The 23,700-nt window shown below is 41.1% G+C and overlaps 1 protein-coding gene across 1 annotated transcript in view; it reads right to left on the bottom strand.

Annotated features, from left to right (window-relative positions):
* Positions 1 to 23,700, bottom strand: part of smg1 (SMG1 nonsense mediated mRNA decay associated PI3K related kinase) — a gene marked incomplete at its 5' end in the record, with an annotated part of 151,603 nt that overhangs the window by 103,074 nt on the left and 24,829 nt on the right. The window contains 6 exons of the mRNA XM_080009518.1: positions 11,377 to 11,497; positions 11,584 to 11,734; positions 12,250 to 12,394; positions 15,975 to 16,292; positions 16,479 to 16,615; positions 23,205 to 23,359. Coding sequence (XP_079865644.1) covers positions 11,377 to 11,497; positions 11,584 to 11,734; positions 12,250 to 12,394; positions 15,975 to 16,292; positions 16,479 to 16,615; positions 23,205 to 23,359 — 1,027 coding nt within the window. The remainder of the gene's footprint in view (positions 1 to 11,376; positions 11,498 to 11,583; positions 11,735 to 12,249; positions 12,395 to 15,974; positions 16,293 to 16,478; positions 16,616 to 23,204; positions 23,360 to 23,700) is intronic.

Here is a 23,700-nt window from a genome sequence, read left to right as displayed (position 1 = left end):
GGACTATCTGCTTGACTCTGAAAACCCCTTCATGCCCAGGATGTGTGCACAACGGCAGTCAGGGACCGGCCGTAAGACATCCAAGAAAGAGTCATCTGGACATGACAGCAGATCGAGCACGGGCAACACAAGATTCTGAACAAATTAAGATGAGGACTTACTGAGATATACCGATTTGGAAAAGCTTTGAGTAAGCCTAGATATTGCACCGATCAGGGAAGATCGAAGGAAAAGCTATTGTGAAGGAAACAGCTCTGAGTAAGCTAAGAGATTGTAGGGCTCTAGGGGACGGTTGAAGAAGCTTTGTTAAACACAGAAATCCCCCCCCCAGACAGACGTGTTGCCAGCTGCATGCAGCGCAGACTAGGAACGGGCAATGGATAATCAGTCTGGAGGACTGTGATAGTGGCTAATATTGCATTGATCAATAGAATCGCTGTTTTTTTATCTTTTATACTTTTATGTTATTCAATAATAAGTCAATATTATTAACTACATAATTATTATAAATTATACTTGATCCCTCCTTGCAAAAGCGTTGAGGGCAAGAAGAAGAATAGTACTCCCTTTTTCCCCCTCCTAGCAAAAGCATTGAGGGTAGGTGAGAAACTTCTGGTATTGTCAAGATTACATTAGATTAATTAATAAATAAAGTCAGAATGGTTCTCTCTCTTTTTTCTTCCTAACAAAAGTGTTGAGGGTAGGTGAGAAACTTATGGTGTTGTAAAAAAATAAAATACAATTACTAAAGTAACAACTAAAGTGAAATTGATAATGGAAAAAAAAAGCTACCTGTTGGTTATGCGGTGTAAGGGCCACAGGTTGGCGTCCATTCCTGTTGGTCTTGTGGTGTAAAGGACACAGGTTTGCAAATAAAGACAACCCTCATGTGATTTAGGAAAAATATATATAAATGTCTTTTGAAAAAATAAAACAAAATAAAGTAATAATCATTATTATTATAATTTTTATTTATTGTTTTGTTTATTATTTTTTAGCTTTTATTTTGGAGGTACTGATAATCCAGCTATGCGACTTACTTTCTCACAAGTTTCAGTAAGTTATAAATTGTTAGGGAGAGGACGGAGTTCAAGGGCCCATTGTGTGACTCTCTTTGCAGTATAATACACTTTCACATGAATCCTATGTGATCCAATTGGTGTCTGGGGTGTGTGAGTGCCTGGCCGATGGTTCACTCTGGAACACGTATGGATGAGATGAGTTCGGAGAGATTCTATCAGTGTCTGTTTAGCAGGTATGTTTAGCCTCCTGGCTGATAAAAATCTTGATGAAACAAGCGAATATAAACGCAAGATAAGTGTCGTATGTGTGCTGTACATAACATGTCAAACTAGTTTCACATATGAGTCTTTGGTGTAAAAGTAGCATTATAAATCTAAAATATCTCTTAGGATTGCTGGAAAGGATACTGTCAAAATTATAACAAGGCGAGAGAGAGCTGTAAAGTTAGTGAGACTGAAAGGATGATGGAAGTTGATGTGAAAGACAATGAATGTGGGAAAGTTAGCACATGATGCATTTCGGATTCTTTGTTAAGCATTGAACTTGGAGCAAAGAGTTGTAAAAGTAATTTTAGTCAGATATTGGTTCAGCAGAGGAAGCTGCAGGACTGAATGATTTAACTTATAGTCAAATGGTGAACTATGGGATTATGGTTAACTAGTGGTGTTTAGCAGACTAAATTAAAATCAAATGTAATTGCCAGTGCCAGTTAACAGTTGTCTATGCTGAGGTAGTATGAATAGATATTGAACGGTTTGAACTGTTGGATTGTGTTTAGAGAGATGATTGTGATCATAGTGGTGTGGTGAGTTGTAGCAGGTTTTAAGTTGCTGGAATGTGTCTTTGATTCATTAATGCGACTTTGGTAAGATGAGGAGTATGATGAGTTTCTGTTACAGAACTATAGTTTGTGCTTTAATAGATTTTATCACAAAGCATTCCAGATTGGGGATGGTAGCTCAGGAGGTAGAGTTGGTCGTCTAGTAATCTAAAGGTTGCTGGTTCGATTCCAGGCTCCTCCTGCTAGCATGCTGTAGTGTCCTTGAGCAAGACACTTAACCCCTAATTGCTCCTGATGGCTGCGTCTGTCGGTGTTTGAATAATTGTAAGTGGCTTTGGATAAAAGCGTCTGCTAAATGCAATGTAATGAAATTGATAAAACTAAATTGATCAATAAAAATTGGGAAAATTGCTTCCAAAATATGTTTTAATACATCGCGGAAAACAGATATGATGCATAGTAGCAGCAGAAATGCATTCATTTTTGTTTTTTAAGTTATTTTTTATTATTTTTTTTGAGTTATTCTTTTTAGATTTACTTTATTTCCCTTTTGTATTCTTGTGTCAAAGTGATCTGCTGGTTGAGATAAAAAAAAAATCCTTTATCTATCCCACAGAGGGGTAGTCTGCAGTGTTACAGCAGTAATAAATTGGCCCAATGGCACAAATCATTAGTAAATTGGTAATTCTAAATCAAAGGATATGAAAAATAACTAAATAGTATAAATTAAACACTATACATTAAATCATGATATTGGATGAGTGAATCGTCAGTTTTGGTGAGATATACAATAGTGTTTGTGTGTTTCAAATACTTACCGGTTACTATTTTTTCAGTAAGGCTGGTTATTGTTTAAGTTTAATCAAACAATTTTTTTTTTTTTACTCTCTATCAGTAATCTTGATTTGACATTGAATAAGATATATGTTGATATACAGTATAAACTTAACAAGTAGGTTAACAAAGAGGAATAATTGTTTTGTACACTGGAGAGGTAATGGATTTTGTACGTTCGCTTACTAAAAATTGTAATACTAAAATAAATGTGAAATACGTCTGCCGTTTCAATGGCTGGTTATTAGTAAGGCTGGTTATTGTTTAAGTTTAAACAAACATAATTTTTTTTTTGTTTTTTACTCTAGAAGTAATCTCGATTTGACATTGAATAAGATATATGTTGATATACAGTATAAAACTTAAGTAGGTTAACAAAGAGGAATAATTGTTTTGTACACTGGAGAGGTAATTGATTTTGTACGTTCGCTTACTAAAAATTGTAACACTAAAATAAATGCGAAATACGTCTGCCGTTTCAATGGCTTTTAATTTGGTTATTCAAAAATGTTTAAGTTTAAATTTCAAAATATCTTGTCAATCGATTAATGTTGTAATTGTGTATTGATGAATTAACCAACCCAGTGTCAGTGTTTTATTTCCGCAATTACAAGCAGGAATCCACTGGCAGCAGGTTTGACCAGTGTAGATGTGAATGCCTCTGATTGGGAAGACTTCGACTGACAAAAGGATTGATCAGAGAGAATTGCTCAACAATTGAGTAAGGCCATAACATGCCCAGATTTCAAAGGTCCTTGTAAATGATTTCTATTTGTATTTACCGATTTGCAAATTTGATTATTTAATAGACTCAATTGGAATTATTTTGAGATTAAATGCTTCCAAGTATATAAATGGACAGACCTTGATTGAATTTACCTCTGTACCTCATATTGAGCTCCATCGTTGGAAAGTATTAAAGCATCAGATATTCTAGAGTGCCCTATAGAACCAGAATGATTTTCATTAGTTCTTAATTAAAGATGACATTCTAGTTGTCTAGGTTAGTTGTTGAAGCAATGTTCAGAAGCTGAGTTAATGATTACGGTGTTATCACTCAGGGACAGTGTTGTCAGAGAACCCTGGAGTAATTATCTTTATGACACTGACTGTTACAGTGGTTGACTTCTCCTTTCATCTTTTGATAATGTATGAGAACAATACATTAAGCACCCCTGGGCTTTTCACACAGGCCCAAAGGACATTCCTATTTTCCTGATATCTTGCTGAGAGACAAGCCTACTCCTGCATTTCTGAGAAAGGTCTGTAAAGACCTTGTATACAGAGATCCAGTTTGGCCAACAACAGGCTGAATAGCTTGGGACATTTTCTGGACAACGAACAAAGTTATGTTATGTGAAATGAAAGCACTGACTCCTGCTGCTCCTCCCCTCCACCAACGAACATTAAGTGTTTGGCCTCCAAGTACAGTGAACGCACAATTGAAAAAGATTTTGTGCACAGGTGAGGAGCCTAATCAACTGTGCTCCTTTGGACCTTCATTCAGTGATGTCACTGCATCAGACAAAACGCCAAACTGAATGACTGCAATCCGAATTTTCATGTCATGACATTTCACTGCATATACACTACTCACAAAAAGTTAGGGATATTCGGCTTTCAGGTGAAATTTCAGGATGAACCTAAAATGCACTATAACCTTTACAGATTAACTTAATTTGACCTTCTCTAAACTTTTGCATGCACATGTCCAACTGTTCAATGTTTCAGTACTTTTTGCACAACTTGCTGTTCTCTAACAAGGAGCTGAATTGGCAAAATTTACAACAGGTGTTTGATCCATGAATCGACCAATACATTTCCTGGTTCAATTAGAATTGGTATTTAAACAGTCCTCATGCTGTTCACATTTTGACATCATGAGACCAAGACGACACCTAACAATTGATCATCAGTACCTCGCCATTGCGAGGCTTCAAACAGGATGTTCTCAGAGGGAAGTGGCCACTGAGCTTAGTCACAGTGTCATCAGCAGCTTGCAACAGAGATGCAGAGAGACGAAGAGTCACAGAAATGCATAGAAGTGGACGTCCTTTGGCCACATCCCACACTGATGACCGCTTCATTGTGAACAGTGCCCTGCGGAACTGGATGATGAATCCACTCAACTCCAGACACATTTAAGGGAGGTGAGAGGCACCCAAGTGTCACGTCAGACCATTCTAAACCGTTTACCTCAGCGTGGTCTGCGTGCTAGACGACCTGCAAGGGTACCTGACCACACCACCAGGCACAGCCATCATCGTCTTGCATGGGCCAGGGAGAATTTACGCTGGATGAGGGACCAATAGGCCTCAGTGCTGTTCTCTGATGAAAGTCCATTCAGGTTGAGCAGAAATGATGACTGCCAACGATGTTGGAGACATCAAGGAGAGCGCTATGCATCAGCCACTGTTGTCACTAGACGAGCATTTGGTGGTGGTGGTGGTGTTACAGTGTGGGCAGATGTGTCTAGTCAATACAGAACTGTCCAACACTTTGTGAATGGTACAGTGACAAGCCCATACTACCTGAATAACATCATTTATCCAGTCGTTGTGCCCCTGCATGAACAACACAGGCCTCATTTCATCTTCATGGATGACAATGCTCCAGCTCATCGAGGTCGCATCATTAGGGAACGGCTGCTGGAGACTGGGGTACCGCAAATTGAGTAGCCTGCACTTCCTCCAGACCTGAATCCCATAGAAAACCTATGGGACCAGCTGAGTCGTCGTGTAGAGGCTCGTAACTCTGTACCCCAGAACCTCAATGACCTGAGGGCCGCCCGTCAAGAAGAGTGGGGTGCCATGCCTCAGCAGACAATAAGTTGACTTGTGAACCTCATGAGACATCGTTGTCAAGCTGTAATTGATGCTCAAGGGCACGTGACAAGTTATTGAGACACTGACATTTTTTGTTGTCGTATACCCACCACTGTTGGTGGCTTTTGTTCCAATAAATTGTTTGAGATGAGGAAATCACCATTGCATGCTTCTACTTAAATGCCCTACTTTCATGATATAATATCACTGTAGCGTGAACATTTAATATTTTCCATAAATTTCAGCCGAAAGCCAAATATCCCTAACTTTTTGTAAGTAGTGTATGTATGACCGTATGTGTATGTGACAAATAACCTCTTGAATGGTGGCTGCTTCTGTGTTTCCTCATGGTTTGTTTTATCAATCTGTCTATCTGCTTTATTGATTTGCAAATATATTAATAATAGCCCTTGTAGGTTTTAGATGGCCTCAATTTGAATGCTGGCTATGTTATTGTCATTATACATACACAGTGGTACCTTGAGTTACAAGCGCACTAACATACAAGTTTTCCGAGTTACGAGCCACCGTTCCGACATTTTTTGTATTGATTTGCGAGCAACAATTTGAGTTAAGAGAAGGCGAGCTTCAGGTGCCGCCGCTAGCTGGCACGGCGAGCGAATGCGGCCAGCATCCCGCGTCTCACTCCTTCACTTCACGTGGTTACGTGAGCGTGGAAGAATCTCTTCTGTGTTTTGTGCTTGCGTTTTGTGCTTTTTGTGCAGTTATTTTGCCTTTTTTTTTTTTTTCTTCGAACCATGGGTCTGAAAAAAGTAAGTGCTGAGAAGAAGCAGATGATGTCCATTGACTTAAAGTGCAAAATAATGGAAAAACATGAGCGAGGTGTGCGTGTGATGGAATTGGCGAGGCAGTATGAGCGTAGTACTTCTACGATATGTACCATACTGAAGCAGAAGGAGGCGATAAAGGGTATTATGCCAGCCAAGGGCGTTAAAATAATGTCTAAGCTGCGGATCGCTGTCCATGAAAAGATGGAGAATCTGCTGTTGGTGTGGTTGACGGAGAACAGCTTGCAGGAGACTAATTAAACGCATAAGTCAAAGTACCACTGTATATTTTTTATTATATAAAAAGGTGTTAACTTGATTGGAAATGCCCAATAACCTCAAATCTTCCTCTAATCAGACTGCAGAATGATGTGACATAGTTGAATACTCCCTGGCCAAAAGGTAAGACTAGCAGTTCAAAGCCTAGCACATAATATAATAAATTTTTAGGAGTTGAGTAACGTAAATTGACCGTGAGATAATGGATAGTTGATCAAATGTTATTGAACAACGCCAGATAGGCTTCTATTAGATTGATGACTGCTGAGATCACAAGCTTATTGTTTGCAGTGATTAATTGTAACTTTAAGGGTATAATAAAGAATTATAATAAAGAATTGGAATAAAGTATAGAACGCTAAATATTAAAATGTTTTAGTATGTTAATCACATATTTCCTTACCCTCTCTAGTTGCTTAACTCATTGTTGAAGTTATGTGGAGCCACCGGTAATGTTTCTTCCGCCACATTACGGAAATTTATTTTGACTAATTTTGATTTTATTAATGGCAGCAGACTTATTAGAATATTGATGGTTTATTGATCTACTTGTGTCGTGGATACACGGGACTTCCTAAAATACTTACAAGATGTTCACAGTTTCTTCCCCCCCCCCCTTATAACTCCAGCCGGCACAAAAGAACGTTCATTATTTGAGTCATGACATTAATTTATTTATTTTCTCCTCAGGGTCGCACCCTGGCATGGCCTTTTTCGGCTGTTGTGGTTATTGTTGTTTTCGGATTGTGGAATGAGGCAATCTTGCCCAGCCATGAGACGGGAGAACGTTTTGTTGCTTCTCAAACATGCTTTTTGCACCAGCTCCATGTTGGGTTTGCTGGATTACTTTAACTGTGGATAAGGGAGAGGGGTTTATCTAAGCTCTGTCATTGCAATCTTATGGAGATGAATTACGTCTTGTTGCATACTATGCTCAGAAACTTGGTGCCGGGGTTATTGGGTTGATTACATGCTGTAGCCTTTATCTCGCTACGAAGCAAACAGGCTGATTTCTCTCAGACATCACCTCTCCACCATCAACTTGTGCAACTTCCATTTCGCCTACTCCAACTTCTCTTCTTCCCTCTTATGGAGATTCAGATGATTGCTTGACAGTGACAGCAGTTGTGGCTTCGCCCCGCCCAGATCTTGCTACTGAAGTTCTTGAAAAGTTCAACTACGGTGATTTAAACTCATGCGTGCAACTAAAAGGAGATTTTTCGTTTGGTTTATTTGTCCGTCATCTGTTTTTTTTGTATAAAACTGTCTATTTTTGTACAACCGGTTGTGTTGGTGTTTCCATCTGTAGTAAACTGTTATATTTGGTTGCATGAATATGTACAAGCAAGTGTAATACAGTGTGGTATAGCTGATTGATGAGAACATACAGAAAATCTGTTTAATATTTAGATTTTTTTATAACCCCCACAATTTGATCTTCCAATTTGTGTTGTTTAAATTAATGTACTTGATCCCATTTCTCCAAGCATTGTTGGAGCCAATGCAGCTAACAAGCCGCCATACCCAATATTGCTCTTGTCTACTAATGATGGTTGTCTCCTCCTCAGGTGAGGACAGAGGATTCCTCACTAACCTTGTTTTTCCTCTACTTCAAGGCATCCTGCTCTGAATTATTGTGGTATTTGGTATTTTTTTCATTGTTTTACTTGATAATTGACATGTTTTTCTTAATGGAATCCCAGTAAAGGTAAGCTCAACTGAGTTTCATTCCTGCCATTAGTGATGACGGGAATGCGAGGACGATCACATGGTGTAACAGGACTGTCCAAGCATGAAGTGCTGACCAGGAGACAAATGCGGTTAGGTCTGTCATCTGTCGACAAAAGCCACATATGAATTACATCACATAAACCAGTAGTGATCAGATTGTCCAGTTTAGTATTCATAATTTTTAGATTTTACTTTATTAATGGATTGTGTAGATGTGATAATGTTCAGACAACATTTGAGAAATGCCTTCTCGGAAAATTTTAAAAGCGCTGCATGATTTACACACTGTCTGTTTTGTAGCCTAATCGATGTTCTATGGACATTGTCTCCTGTGATAATATTATTGTTGTTGCACTAGGGTGCATACATTTATTTTTGTGCTGGATCTGTGGTCGGCTTTTCAACATGACTATTTGGGGATTCACAGAAATATTCCACGTACCCTATTTTACATTTGTGGACCTAGACCGAACAATTGTCATAATGTCTGTCTCTCACCCAAGTGTTTAAGTCTATGTGCCCAGGTCAAAGCAACACTACCCGTCCTACTTGAAGGACCACTACACAACCTCTGACCAGGTGACTGGGTGGTGATTTGCGACTTCCAGAGGATAAGCTGGAACTCTGCAGATTCCTGGGACCGTTCCAGATCCTCCTCACCACTGCAGCAGCAGTTAAGGTGGCATCACGACCAACGTGGGTACACGCATCCCATCGCAAGAAAGTTCCTACTCCTCTCTAGGTACTCATTGAGGAGACAACATGTGTACTCCGAACACTGCTCACCCTGCAACTGCGATGGAACCACATTGCCCCTCCATCAAAAGGACTTCCTGGGTTTCCCACTGGGTTTTGGAACGATGGAACGATCATTTGTTTTGTTGCATTTGTTCCCACTATATTCTTAGTATACTGTGAGGGAAAAATGATTACAATCAACTATTTCGAATGAGGACAAAGGCCTCTACCTCCAAAAGGGGGTTTGAAAACATTTGTCTGTCTTCCCAGGAACCCCCCAGAGTTCATGTAAAGAGAAATGTTTTGCTCCTACAATGTCAATTCTAACATGAAAGAATCAGATCACACGTGGCCTGTTTACCTTCTATAGAGATGGGGGACACCTAGAAGTGCATTGTCATGCAACCCCCATTCGACCAGGTCAAGGTTGCAAGTACCTGTTATTTACATTCTAGGAAGGGGGGGGGCACCCAGGAAGACAGTTAGGGGGGAGGCAGACTCGTCGGAGACCTCTGACCCAAATCACACCCTGTTTCTACTGTATAAAGCCTCCTGTCTTTCTCTGTGATATCAGATTGATCCCAGCGCTGCTTTGGAGCAGTACTGAATCTTTCTCTTTATTCTGCAGAATAAATAATCTTGGATATTCTCAGTTTTGTCTTCTTGTAGCGGGCAGATTAACCTCACCGATCATTGCGGAAGAATTTCCTTAACAATACATTTACCTATTGTTGTTGGATTGGGGTTTCTCTTTGTATTGTTTTGTTTTCTATTTTTCAGTTTTGGGTTTGTGTTTCGAGGTTGGTTGTTGGTTTGTTTTCTGTTGTGATGTGCTTTACGTATATATTTTGTTCCCTGTGTTACATTTTCAGCATTTTATTTTGACAATTTACATTTCATGCTTTAGTATTTACGTTTTACAATGATGTAAAATCAGGGAACTTGTCTTTAGCCATACGAGCTTTGAACATTACGTGATGATTTAATGAAAGATCAAGCTGACACTTGGGACCCGTTTACTTGGCTAAGAAATGCACTGGGCCATGGAGTTCTACATTCATAAAAATATTGATACCTGAAATCATAAAAGTCTTTGACGCTAGGTTGCTCTCTAGCCTGTATAATACCTATCATTCGTGAGATGATTACTAATATGACGGCGGGACAGTTTGTCTCCATACCACTAGATGATTGGAAACCACCTTATGATGATGACAGAGATGTTCAGACACTGAGATGTTGAAATGTCAAGATGTTTGTCTAAATTTGTTTATCCTTACTTGTGTTACGAATGTGTTAGTCATTATGTTCACACAATGAATTTGTTCCTGTCATTATTGGGTGATAACAGTTACTTAATCTGCTTTGCATTATTGCATTTTCCTTCAAGTGTTCTAGTAGGAACAAAAAGAGGCAATGTGAGAGAAAAATGCATATGATCAACTATTTGAATGAGGACAATAGCCTCTTCCTGTTGACGTGGGTTTAATACATTGCCTCTGTGTATTTAAGGAGCCTGCACATAACGCTGTCTGGAGGAGAAAAAAAACAAAAAAAATCCAATCCAATTCTCTGAGTTAAGTTCACATTTTTCATCTTAAATACAAGTAAGAAACTAAGGAAATGAAATTAATCAAAATATTTCTCTACAAGATTATATTATATATTGCTATAATATAATCACCAGATTTGCAGAGCAGCACACGTATGTGGGGGGGGGGGGGTGTCGAGCCCTTTTTATTGGGCGCATTTTTTTTTAAAGTGTGAATGGGCATTCGGAGAGCGGATTGTCTGGGCAAGATATATTCATGCGCAACGTGTCTTCGGCGCGCCTGCAATGTGTGCATGGCGGAGCACAGATCACAGGTGTCCAGACGCGCCCCATTGGGCGCCCGTGATCTGCGCCATGTTGCTCTGTTTGCCCAGGGCGGCAAAATGCCTAGGACCGGAGCTGGGGGTCCATGTGCCTTTTCTTTTTGAGCACCTCCCTGTTTTAGCATCTCTGCACCGGAGAGGGGAAGTGGGATGAGCGGAGTGGGCGAGAGCCTCCATCCCCTCTCTCCCTCCCTCTTCCCCTATTGGCTCCAGTGTCAAAACATGGTAAACTGCACTTACAGCGTTTCAATGCTCAGATATTTCCTGGCGGATGTTATAAAAAAAAAAAAAAAAATAAAAAAAAAAAAAAAAACGCTGTCAATTGCAATCGATGGAATCGATCACCGATAGATGATTTAATAGTAAATCTGCCCGAGTCTACTGTCAATACATGCTCCCTTTTACCTGCACTAGTAAATACGTACAAGAAACCTAAAGAGGGCGCCTACCACAACATCAGATTTTAAATTGCCTTCAAATGTGCTGGACAGTGCGCATTTACCTTTGAGTTTGAGCAGTAGCTGTCGCTGAAAAATGGTGTATCTGAGGGCATGGAGCCATGGCTGGACATCCTGCTGCTTACAGGACCTCAGAGCCTCACTGTACAAGGGGATCACACATTCCTGAAGAGGGAGGACAGAACCACTTAGTTAAAGGAAAGGAGGGTCCAGTAGTTTGGAGATGAAGAGTGAAATCATATCCTGTGTACCTCTTGTCCAGTGAGTGTATTTTCCAGTGCAGCAGCACAGTGCAGCTGCATGGTGGAGAGGGTTGGCAGGGAGTCGGACAGGGTGAGGGTGGACAGACGCAGGGGTCCCAAGGAGATCCGCCCAGTCTGCTTCAGATAGCGCACCAGGGTGCTGCAGGATATCCCGCCATGCCATTACAGTAAATGTCAAACTGTACACTTAGGTCTTACTAAGGTCTTGTATTGTAATATTGCAACTTGGGGGATGGTAGCTCAGGCGGTAGAGCTGGTGGTCTAGTGATCTAAAGGTTGCTGGTTCGATCCCAGGCTCCTCCTGCTAGCATGCTGTAGTGTCCTTGAGCAAGACACTTAACCCCTAATTGCTCCTGATGGCTGCGTCCGTCGGTGTTTGAACAATTGTAAGTCGCTTTGGATAAAAGCGTCTGCTAAATGACGAAATGTAAATGTAAATGTTACTGAGGGTTTTAAGCTAAAAACATTGCCAAAACATAGATAATGAACCAACAAGCTAAATTTCAATGCATATTCATAGGGAATATATTCACAAGACAAACCTTGTACTTCAATTCTATAAGAAAAACAAGCAAAACGTAAGTTTCTATTTCATCTACAGTGGTCAACATGTTCCTGTAAGAATGACATTTGATCAAATGTGAAGAGACTCACTCAGACGTGGGTGTGGTCTTCTGCTCTAGCTGGTGATTGGCCGTTGTGATGGCACTGACTGCGCCGCGCAAGAGCTGCACCTCGATGGCTTTCTGGAGCTCCGAGGGGTCCGGACTCAGCACAGATGGCAGGAGCCTTTTTAAATCTGACACACATCACAAAAATAGCTGGTAATCACCAAGTAATAAACCAGGATTAGGTTATTTGTCCATTACCCAGTATCCAGTGTAGTGTCAAGTACTAAGCATTTGTAAGGAGTAAGCAATAATCAGATATTACCATGTCACAAGATGCTTTGATCAATGTTTGAGGTGTGTCAATCCAGGTAATGAAAAAAACATGTACTTACTAAGGGCAATTTTGATTGCAATTTACTTGCTAATAACATAATAAATGTCATTGTCACATAAAATTAACAGTTCTTATACAGACATGGACAAATTTGTTGGTACCCTCACAGCTCACTGAAACAATGCTTCATTCCTCCTGAAAAATTATGAAATGAAAAGCAATATTTTCATGTATACCTGCAGTCATTTGGTATGTCATAGAGTAAAGCAAAGAAACTAAGAAAAGAGAAATTATTGCTAAAGAGATCCAATTTATTGAAAAAAATGGCCAGGACAGATTTGGTACCCCTTAGAAAAGATTATAAGTAATTGGATTATACCAATTAAAGAAAACAGTTTGAAATTTCACTATAACACATGTCTTCAATCTTATAATCAGTCATTCAGCCTATTTAAATGGAGAAAAGTAGTCACTCTGCTGTTTGGTATCATTGTGTGCACCACACTGAACATGGACCAGAGAAAGCAAAGGAGAGAGGTGTCTGAGGAGATCAGAAAGAAAATTATAGGCAAGCATGTTAAAGGTAAAGGCAATAAGACTATCAGACTCTCCAAGCAGCTTGATGTTCCTGTGACTACAGTTGCAAATTAAAGGAAGTTTAAGGTCCATGGGACTGTAGGCAACCTCCCTGGACACGGCCACAAGAGGAAAATTGACCCCAGATTGAACAGAAGGAATGTTAGTGTGTAGTGCGAATGTTAGAAAGAGACCCAATGACAACTTCTACAGAGGTACAAGCTGAACTCCAAGGTCAAGGTACATCAGTGTCTGATCACACCATCCGTCGCTTTTTGAGTGGCAGTGGGCTCCATGGAAGAAGACAATAAATAAAAAATAAAAAAATAATAATAATAATAAAACAAAAACATAAAGCCAGACTGGAATCTGCTAAAACGCATATTGACAAGCCAGAATGCTTCTGGGAGAATGTCCTTGATGACAGATGAGTCAAAATTTGAGCTTTTTGGCAAGTCACATCAGCTCTATGTTCACAGGCAAATAAATGAAGCTTTCAAAGAAAAGAACACCAAACCTACTGTGAAACATGGAGGAGGCCCGGTTATGTTTTGGGGCTGCTTTGCCGCGTTTGGCACAGGGTGCCTTGAATCTGTGAAGGGCACAATGAAATCCCAAGACTATCAAGGCATTCTGGAGTGAAACTTACTGCACAGTGTCAGAAAGCTCTGTCTCAGTTGCAGGTCATGGGTCCTCCAACAGGATCATGACCCAAAACACACAGCTAACAGCACCCAAGAAAGGATAAGAACAAAAAATAGGACTATTGTGAAGTGGCCTTCTACAAACCCCAATTCCAATGAAGCTGGGACGTTGTGTAAAACCTGTATACCTATATTTTCAACCTATATTCAATTGAATACAATACAAAGACATCACATTCCAAAGAAGCTGGGACAGGTGCGACAAAAAACTGGGAAAGTTGAGGAATGCTCAAAAAAAACACATGTTTGGAACATTCCACAGGTTGGGTATAAAATGAGCATCCCTGAAAGGCTCAGTCGTTCACAAGCAGGATGCAGCGAGGTTCACCACTTTGTGAACAACTGTGTGAGCAAATAGTCCAACAGTTTAAGAACAACGTTTCTCAACGTACAATTGCAAGGAATTTAGGGATTTCATCATCTACAGTCCATTATATCAAAAGATTCAGAGAATCTGGAGAAATCTCTGCAGGTAAGTGCAAAGGCCGAAAACCAACATTGAACACCTGTGAGCTTCCATCCCTCAGGTGGCACTGCATTAAAAACTGACATAATTCTGTAAAGTTCTTTACCACGTGGACTCAGGAACACTTTGGAAAACCACTCTGAGTTAACACAGTTCTTCGCTACATCTACAAGTGCAAGTTAAAACTCTACCATGCAAAGCAAAAGCCATATATCAACAACACCCAGAAACGCTGCCGGGTTCTCTGGGCCCGAGCTCATCTGAGATGGACTGACCCAAAGTGGAAAAGTGTGTTGAGGTCTGACGAGTCCAAATTTCAAATTATTTTTAGAAATCATGGACGCCGTGTCATCCGGACCAAAGAGGAAAAGGACCATCCAGATTGCTATCAGCGCAAAGTTCAAAAGCCAGCATCTGTGATGGTATGTGGTATTTGTTTGTGCCCATGGCATGGGTAACTTGCACATCTGCGAAGGCACCATTAATGCTGAAAGGTACATACAGGTTATGGAGCAACATATGCTGCAACGCAAGCAATGTCTTTTTCAGGGACATCCCTGCTTATTTCAGCAAGACAATGCCAAGCCACATTCTGCATGTGTTACAACAGCGTGGCTTAGTAGTAAAAGAGTGCAGGTAATAGACTGGCCTGCCTGCAGTCCAGACCTGTCTCCCATTGAAAGTGTGTGGCGCATTATAAAGTGCAAAATATGACATATGACCGAGACCCCAGACTGTTGAGCAACTGAAGTCGTACATCAAGCAAGAATGGAAAAGAATTCCACCTAAAAAGCTTCAACAATTAGTGTCCTCAGTTCCCAAACACTTATTGAGTGTTGTTAAAAGGAAAGGTGATGTAACAGTGATAAACATGCCCCTGTCCCAGCTATTTTGGAATGTGTTGCAGGCATCAAATTCAAAATGAGTGAATATTTGCAAAAAAAAAACAATAGTTTATCAGTTTGAACATTAAATATCTTGGCTTTGTAGTGTATTCAATTGAATATAGGTTGAAAAGGATTTGCAAATCGTTGTATTCTGTTTTTATTTACATTTTACACAACGTCCCAACTTCATTGGAACTAGGGTTTGTATTAGCCCTGATCTGAACCCTGTCGAACATCTATGGAAAGCGCTGAAACATGCAGTCCGGAGAAGGCACCCTTCGAACCTGAGATAGCTGGAGCAGTTTGCTCAGGAAGAGTAGGCCAAACTACCTGCTAACAGGTAGTTCCACAAGTCTCATTGAGAGCTACCGAAACAGCTTGATTTCTGTGACTGCCTCTAAAGGTTGAGCAACAAAATATTAGGTTAAGGGTCCCATTATTTTTGTCAAGTCAAGTCAAGTTCAAGAGATTATTTGTCACATAGTCCAGGCCATTTGAGAATATAATTGATCTCTTTAGCAATAATTTATCTCTTTTCAGTTTCGTCACTCTATGGCTTACCAAAGGCATGCGGGTATACATGAGAATTTTTTTTTTTTTATTTCATAAATTTTCAGGAGGAATGAAGCATTGTTTCAATGTATTTACAAGTAATTATTCTTTTACTGGAAGATGACCAGTTTGGAAGCAGCACAGGACAAACGGGTCTATTCAGGTAGCAAATATGAACCAAAAAAAAGGTGTATTTTTTTTATAGTACCATAGCCCCATGTACACAGTATTTGCATCTAGTGTGCCTACCAAGCTTGTCTTTGGAGCTGGTGTTGTTCAGCAGGCCGTAGTCTTCTCCTGGTAGCAGCTCGAGCTGAGCCCGGCACTCCAGAAAGTCGCCATCTTCGAAGCGACTCAGGGCCTGAATGTAGTTCAAATCGGCTTTGAGGTGAACGCTGGATGGGTTCGGGATGCTCTTCTTGAGTACCTGGATACTCGCCTGCCACTCCTGCACTGAGGGCCAGTCGCACAGCGCCACGTAGCACTGGCAGGCTTTGTTGACCAGGAAGTTTATCACGTCGGGGGAACACTCGTTTGTCTTGAGCAGCACAGTCTTTCTGACCTCTCCTGCTTGGGCCAAAAATAAATAAATAAATAAATAAAAGTGTCTTTGTAAAGTACATTATGGCTTCCACACCATTTCATTTGACATTATTACATCTTCCTGAGTTATAACACCCATATCAAAAGCAAATTGCAATGTTGGCCAGAAACCAAAATCTCTCTTAAAATGCAAAGCACGTGTGTACAGACCGTTGCTGGTGTGCTTGGGGCTAGCGCTATTGCTGGGGAACTTTAGCACTGAGCGCTGCTCACAGCCTTTGATGGAACAGTCCATTCCTGTGATGGAACATAGCTGCTCCTGATACTCCAGAGCGGCCTTCTCAAACCTATGGAGAACAGCGAACACACACACACACACACACACACACACACACACACACACACACACACACACACACACACACACACACACACACACACACACACACACACACACACACACACACACACACACACACACACACACACACACACACACACACACACACACTTCTAGTCACTGACCGCTGTATAAAACAGTGATTCTGAAAGTGGGGTCCGGGGCATTTAGCCAGAGGGTCCGTGAAAAGTTTTTTGCCTTTGAAGGGATACATCTTTTCATATATTTTTACATTATTCCTAATTATCTCCTTTCAGACAAACGAAACCCGCCATGTGCACCTTCTTGGAACGCCTGTCTCTATAGTACATTTCTCTTGAATTTTGTTAGATTTTTTGTGTTGCTACAATATTATTTGTTAGTTGAATTGATGTTAAGTGAATACATTGTTTTAATATTGTATTTTGATATGGTGCAATACAAATATTTCTAATACATTTGCCTTGAATGTTTTTCCACGTGTAGGAATGTGAGAAATATCAAACAATATAAAATTATTTTTTGGGACATACTTGAGAGGGTCCTTGGTTTATTGTCTCTCATATACGCGGTCCTTGGTTGAAAAAAGTTTGAGAACCCTTAGTCTAGAACAGGGGTCGGCAACCTGCAGCTCCAGAGCCGCATGTGGCTCTTTCATCCCTCTGCCGTGGCTCCCTGTGGCTTTGAGAAAATAGTGTGAATAAATAATGGCTATTTAATTTAAATACATTTTATTCTTTATTCTTATTTAGTTAATTTTTTCCAATGTAATAGATATGTTTCTGGAGATTTAGGTGATCTTGTAACATTGAAATAAAACGTGTTTTAATATTCTGTCGATCAAAATATGCGTCGCACCTTGTATGTGTCACCTGTTGCAGAGAGATGGGGACTTATTGAGCTCTCGAACCCCGGTAAGCTTACCATGGATACATCCAAAAAAAGAAAAGTTTCTGAGGAAAATAGAACGTTAAAGTTTGTTTCATGGAATGCGGAGTGGAATCGAAACATGGAATGCCATTTCAGACACCTATTTGAACATGAAGTACGAATTTGCGGCGGTGCGATTGGTGTTCAACCAGCCAAAGAGGGCACGTGTCACCCCGCTGCTCATCGAGCTCCACTGGTTACCTGTGGCCGCCCACATCAAGTTCAAGTCTCTTATGCTGGCCTACAGAGTGATTGCTGGGAATGCTTCCGCCTACTTAAGTGCTCTTGTAAGAGCACATGTTGCCCCCCTGATGCTGTGCTCGTCAAATGAGCGTCGCCTGGCTCTGCCGGCCATACAGCCACGGCAACCCAGGCTATTCTCATTTGTAGTTCCACGTTGGTGGAATGAGCTGCCAAAAATGACCAGAGCGGGGACCTCCCTCTCTGTCTTTAAGAAGCACTTGAAGACCCAGCTCTTCAGTGAGTACCTCCTGTCCTAACCTACAACTACTTAGCACCACCTTGCAGTATTTATTGTTACACGAATGTTGTTGTTGTTACACTAATCTCTGTTGCAATGTAGCTTGAATGTCATTCTCCCTTGTAAGTCGCTTTGGATAAAAGCGTCTGCTAAATGACTAAATGTCATGTAAATGTAAATTTGGGGTCCTGTCCATCTTTGGATCAACATACTTGTGCGAGCAAGTGTTTTCCACCATGAACTTCATAAAAAGCAAAAATCTGTCGCGACTCACTGATGACAGCTAACAGTCATGTGTAAAGCTCAAAGTTACATCATATAGCCCGGATATGGAGAAGCTCTGCAGTGAAGTTCAGGGGCAGAAATCGCATTGAGCAGGTGAGAGAAACAAGCTATTAATTTTGCAAATATAGATATTTATATCAGACCCTGAATTGATGTAGTTGTGTTTCATATTCAGGTTGACGGTTGACTGTGGCATGCGACTGAGGAAATAGTCGTGGATGACACACTGAAATAGACTTAAGTCGCGATAAAACATAAACTAACATTTTTTTGCCCCTTATAATTAAAGTGAATATCTCTTTCTTTCAAATCTACAAATAAGTGAAGGACCTGCATTTTGTATTTTATTTCAAAGAAAAATGATACATGCCAGCTTTTGAGTTCAAGAGAATTTAGTGTTTTGCTGTGTCGCGCACAGAAATAAGTGACAGTCTATCAGTTTGTAGTTCTTTTATTTCAATAAATGCAACAAACTACAGTTCTTATATACAGTGCTCTACATTGACGAATGCCTAATTTAAAAGTTTAGCCATGTAATAGCATAGCGAGGAGACCTTGGGCTTCAGAACATTCTGTTGAATTCTGTCTTTTTTTTTTTTTTTTTAGCTCCCACACATTTTCCTTGAACAGTTCCAATTATGCATTATTAGTTGTCCAACAATTATTAGTATTATTGTAGTATTATAGCGACATTATTATTCATCACTACCATACTGCTATCTCACTATATTACAATAAATATTTTCCAATATAGAATATTATACCATATTATGGCATTCTTCAACATGCCACTGGCTTACTAGCACTATCATTGCATAATATTGCTACGGGCTGTTGCTAGATATTATTCGTACTTTACTTTAGCGTACAGGCCACCTGACCATATTGGGCTCATTAGTTAGCATAGTCAGCTGTCCAAGTGCTACAAGTGCTCCCTGTTCACTTAAGTTTACATGTGAATATACACTGACCAGCCACTTTATTAGGTACACCTGTTCAATTGCTTGTTAACACAAATAGCTAATCAGCCAATCACATGGCAGCAACTCATTGCATTTAGGCATGTAGACATGGTGAGGATGACTTGCTGATGTTCAAAACGAGCATCAGAATGGGGAAGAAAGGGGATTAAGTGACTTTGAACGTGGCTTGGTAGTTGGTGCCAGATGTGCTGGTCTGAGTATTTCAGAAACTGCTGACCTACTGGAACTTTCACGCACAACCACCTCTGGGGTTTACAGAGAATGTTCAGAAAAAGAGAAAATATCCAGTGAGTGGCAGTTGTGCGGACAAAAATGCCTTGTTGACGTCAGAGGAGAATGGGCAGACTGGTTTGAGACGATAGAAAGGCAACAGTAACTCAAATAACCACTTGTTACAACCAAGGTATGCAGAATACCATCTCTGAATGTACAACACGTCGAACCTTGAAGCAGATAGGCTACAGCAGCAGAAGACCACACCGGGTGCCACTCCTGTCAGCTAAGAACAGGAAATTGAGGCTACAATTTGCACAGGCTCAACAAAAATGGACAATAGAAGATTGGAAAAATGTTGCCTGGTCTGATGAGTCTCAATTTCAGCTGCGACATTCAGATGGTAGGTTCAGAATTTGGTGTAAACAACATGAAAGCATGGATCCATCCTGCCTTGTATCAACAGTTCAGGCTGGTGGTGATGGTATGGGAGATATTTTCTTGGCACACTTTGGGCCTTTAGTATCAATTGAGCATCATTTAAACGCCACAGCATACCTGAGTATTGTTGCTGACCATGTCCATCCCTTTATGACCACAGTGTACCCATTTTCTGATGGCTACCTCCACCAAATCACAAAGCTCAAATTATCTCAAACTGGTTTCTTGAACATGACAATAAGTTCACTGTACTCCAATGGCCTCGACAGTCACCAGATCTCAATCCAATAGAGCACCTTTGGGATGTGATGGAACGGGAGATTCGCATCATGGATGTGCAGCCGACTAATCTGCAGCAACTACGTGATGCTATCATGTCAATATGGACCAAAATCTGAGGAATGCTTCCGACACCTTGTTGAATCTTTGCCGCGAAGAATTAAGGCAGTGAGTGTAGAGTCTACTTTTTTATTTATTTCCACTGGTCTGTCAACTTTGGCCGCTGTGACACCTTAATTTCCAACTGGGGATTAATGAAGTTTAATCTCCTCTTATTTTTAGAATAGGTTTGAAGAAGAATGTCTCAATAACAACAGCATTATAATATCAAGGGCAGTCGTATTTTAAAAAAGGCGTCAAAATTCCCATTAACAGGCAGAAAAAGGGCTATGGCAATGACGTAGAGGGGTCACAAGCTCCAGAGTTGCATATGTGGCTGGGCAAAGGTTACCTCCACCCACAGGCCTGAAAATACACCAGGGCAGGAAAGGGTGCCCGAAGAAGGGACAACAGGGATCTGGCATCGACAGATACTTCCTCAGAAGCATGTTGAGTCAGTCTACTGAATTTAAGCAGCAGGACAAATCTAAGTCAGCAATGCTTTTACATTGGCAATTGGCAATTCCAACAGACTCGGAGAAGACTGAGGAGCCTAGGTCAGTGGTAGAATGCATTGCTCTAAGACAAAGAGCAAGTAGATCAGCTCAGGAAGGATGCAGTCAGTGGCCTGGAGAGCATTGACAGCACCACATTCCCTGGTAAGTTCAGGCTCTGGCGTATGCAATTTGGGCTCCTTCCACGCTTTATGTGGCCAACAACCCGATATGAAGCTCCAATCTCAAAGGCGGAAAGCTGGAAAGACTAATCAGCTCATACGCATGGAAGCGGCTTGGCCTTCCCAGGTTCCTCAGCAGCATAGGGCTCTACGGCAAAGGAGTCCTAGAGCTACCCATTTCCAGTCTCTCAGAGGAGTATGCCCAAGTTAGGCCTCAACCATATGTATATACGTATACACGGGTATTTTTAAAAACATAGGATTTTCTGAGTTTTGGCCTCCAGTCCACACAAAAATGGCATTTCAGAACACAAAGCTTTTGAAAAACTCCTTCCAGGGTGGAGACTTTTCAAAACTGTTTTCCGCATTTGTGTGGACCGATGAAACTGAGGTTTCGCCAGACGATTATGTCAATGACCTTGATTTACACATGCACAATTTTTGTTTAACACATTGAGCATGCGCCAGTGTTTACATATGGCTTGTTCTGTTAGGTTGAGTGTAGTATCCCGTAAACCTTGAAAAAAAATAGCTGTTGGCAGCTCCGCAATCTCCACTGACTGCTGGCCCGATCCACTGTGCATCTCTGCTCCCCGTTTTTCAACCAAAACCAATAATAGTGTGTTTATAGTAGATGTATTTATTGTAATTGAATGAAAAAAAAAAAAAATGCACTGTGTGTAACAGGGAGCGTGAAACCGGGACAATCCCGGACAAACTGGGACGTCTGGTTACAGTAGTTTAATTATATGTGTTACTTCATCATTACACTGCCGTGCGGACATATACAGTAAATACACCGCCCCAATAGTTCTCAATCCATCTCTCTGTCTGCGGTTCAAAGTTGTGAAATTACAGTGTAATTACATTTCACTGCATATATGTATGGAAGTATGTATATGTATGTTACAAATAAAAATCTTGAATCTTGAATCAAAGTACACCAACGCCCTGCTGTATTGTATTTGCCGCTCAAGAAGAAGACAATCGATGCGCATGCTCCCAATGTTTTGCTGTGGTGTAACAAAGTTATATCGTCCCTCACTGGCCCTGGTGGGCTGGCCTCACACTAGTGCTGGAAGATCGGCGGATAAGCATCAATGCTCTTCCCCCCCTTCATCCCGCTGGCCGGTGACACATTTTGTCCGAGAAGATGAGAGTCAAGCCAGACATGCCACAAGACCAGACACCAGGCGGGGTGCACGATTGGGAGATGGCAGTAGACTGCTTCCCAGCTGAGAGCCCTGGGAGGATGCAGTGGAGGAGGCCTACGGGCGCAAGAAGCTCAGGCACGCTGAGCTTACAGCCGATGCGCAACAACATGGCTGGAAAGCAAATGTCCGACCAGTCGAAGTAAGCTGCAGAGGATTTGTAGCCACATCAATGTCAAGGCTACTCCGGGAGATAGGAGTGCAAGGGAAGGCTCACAAGCGAGCAGTCAAATACCTCTCCATGACAGAAAATATGGAGGGTAGTCAGTGACTCTGGATGAAGAGAAGACTCCATTTGGGCCCTCAGGTAAGTAGATGGGGTTCTTCCAATATCTGTGAGCTACTTGAGGACCAAGCTCCCTCTGCATCCCTGCCAGGTGTTAAGAGAGGAGAGGGGGAGTGGAGGGAAGCCCAGAGAGGTGGGGAGTGATGGGTGGGCCGGCATCCTGGCCACCACTCTCTGCACTCCACTTATTGTATGCTCTGGAGGAAGAACGGAATTGACTTGCCAAGAGGCATATCTACAGACATGCTCCAAGACATGGCCAGGACCTCTACAAAATTGCTGAAAAAGTAAGTAGATGGCATCCAGGGGGTAAATTCGGGATGCCAGACTTCACTGCTGTACTCTCTGGAGGTATCATTAGCCTGTCAGCGAAACATCGTCAAAGAGGGCGCCCTTTTGATAAGCCAGAAGATGCCATCACTCAGTTGACCATCCAACAGATTCTCGGTAGCATGCCTCACATATGCAATTAAGGGATATTAACAGTCTAGTCCTATAGATATCAGATTTAGGGGTGTATTGATTTCGAAATTTGAAAAAAGAAAATCACGCAACGTTGCACTCTAGTATGTCCCAACCCCGGTCCGAAGCACGCAAGCAGAGCAACAGCCTTCAGTGATATTGTTCATTTTCGTTAAATTGACAATATCATTATCGAATTGTTCAAATTTACCTTCCCTCTGCCTGAAGGGCCACAGAGGACAGCCAGGCCAGGCCCTTGCCGGTACTGGACAGGCTCCAGGCAGCCAGGCCCTGGATGGCATCCGGGCAGCGCAACTCACACAGAGCCTCCACTAGCATAGTCAGGGGGACCTCTAGCTCTGGACCCTGAAGAACAAGAGGAAAATGGAGTGCCACATCAGCAAACATAAATAACAGGCAGTAATAATAGAATACAAAAAGAAATGTCAAGATACAATGAACCTAAAAAATACAAATGAAAATAAATCTAGAAGTGAACAATACACAAGAAAAATTAACCTAAGATAACAAGAAATTGTCAATATATATAATAAATGTTTAATTAATAAACCCAAATAATAGGAAGTAAAATTTCCATATGCTTTTTTGATATTTTTTTTCTTAAAAGCTTTTTATATAAACATGCAAAAAAAAGAAGAATAACGCAATGTGAGTTCTTCCTACGCTGCATTGTGCAGTATCGCAGG

The sequence above is a fragment of the Zeus faber genome (genome assembly GCF_960531495.2).
Source record: "Zeus faber genome assembly, chromosome: 11".
Lineage (NCBI taxonomy): Eukaryota > Metazoa > Chordata > Actinopteri > Zeiformes > Zeidae > Zeus > Zeus faber.
The sequence above is the reverse complement of the archived record's forward strand: the minus strand, read 5'-3'. Positions and strand labels throughout refer to the sequence as shown.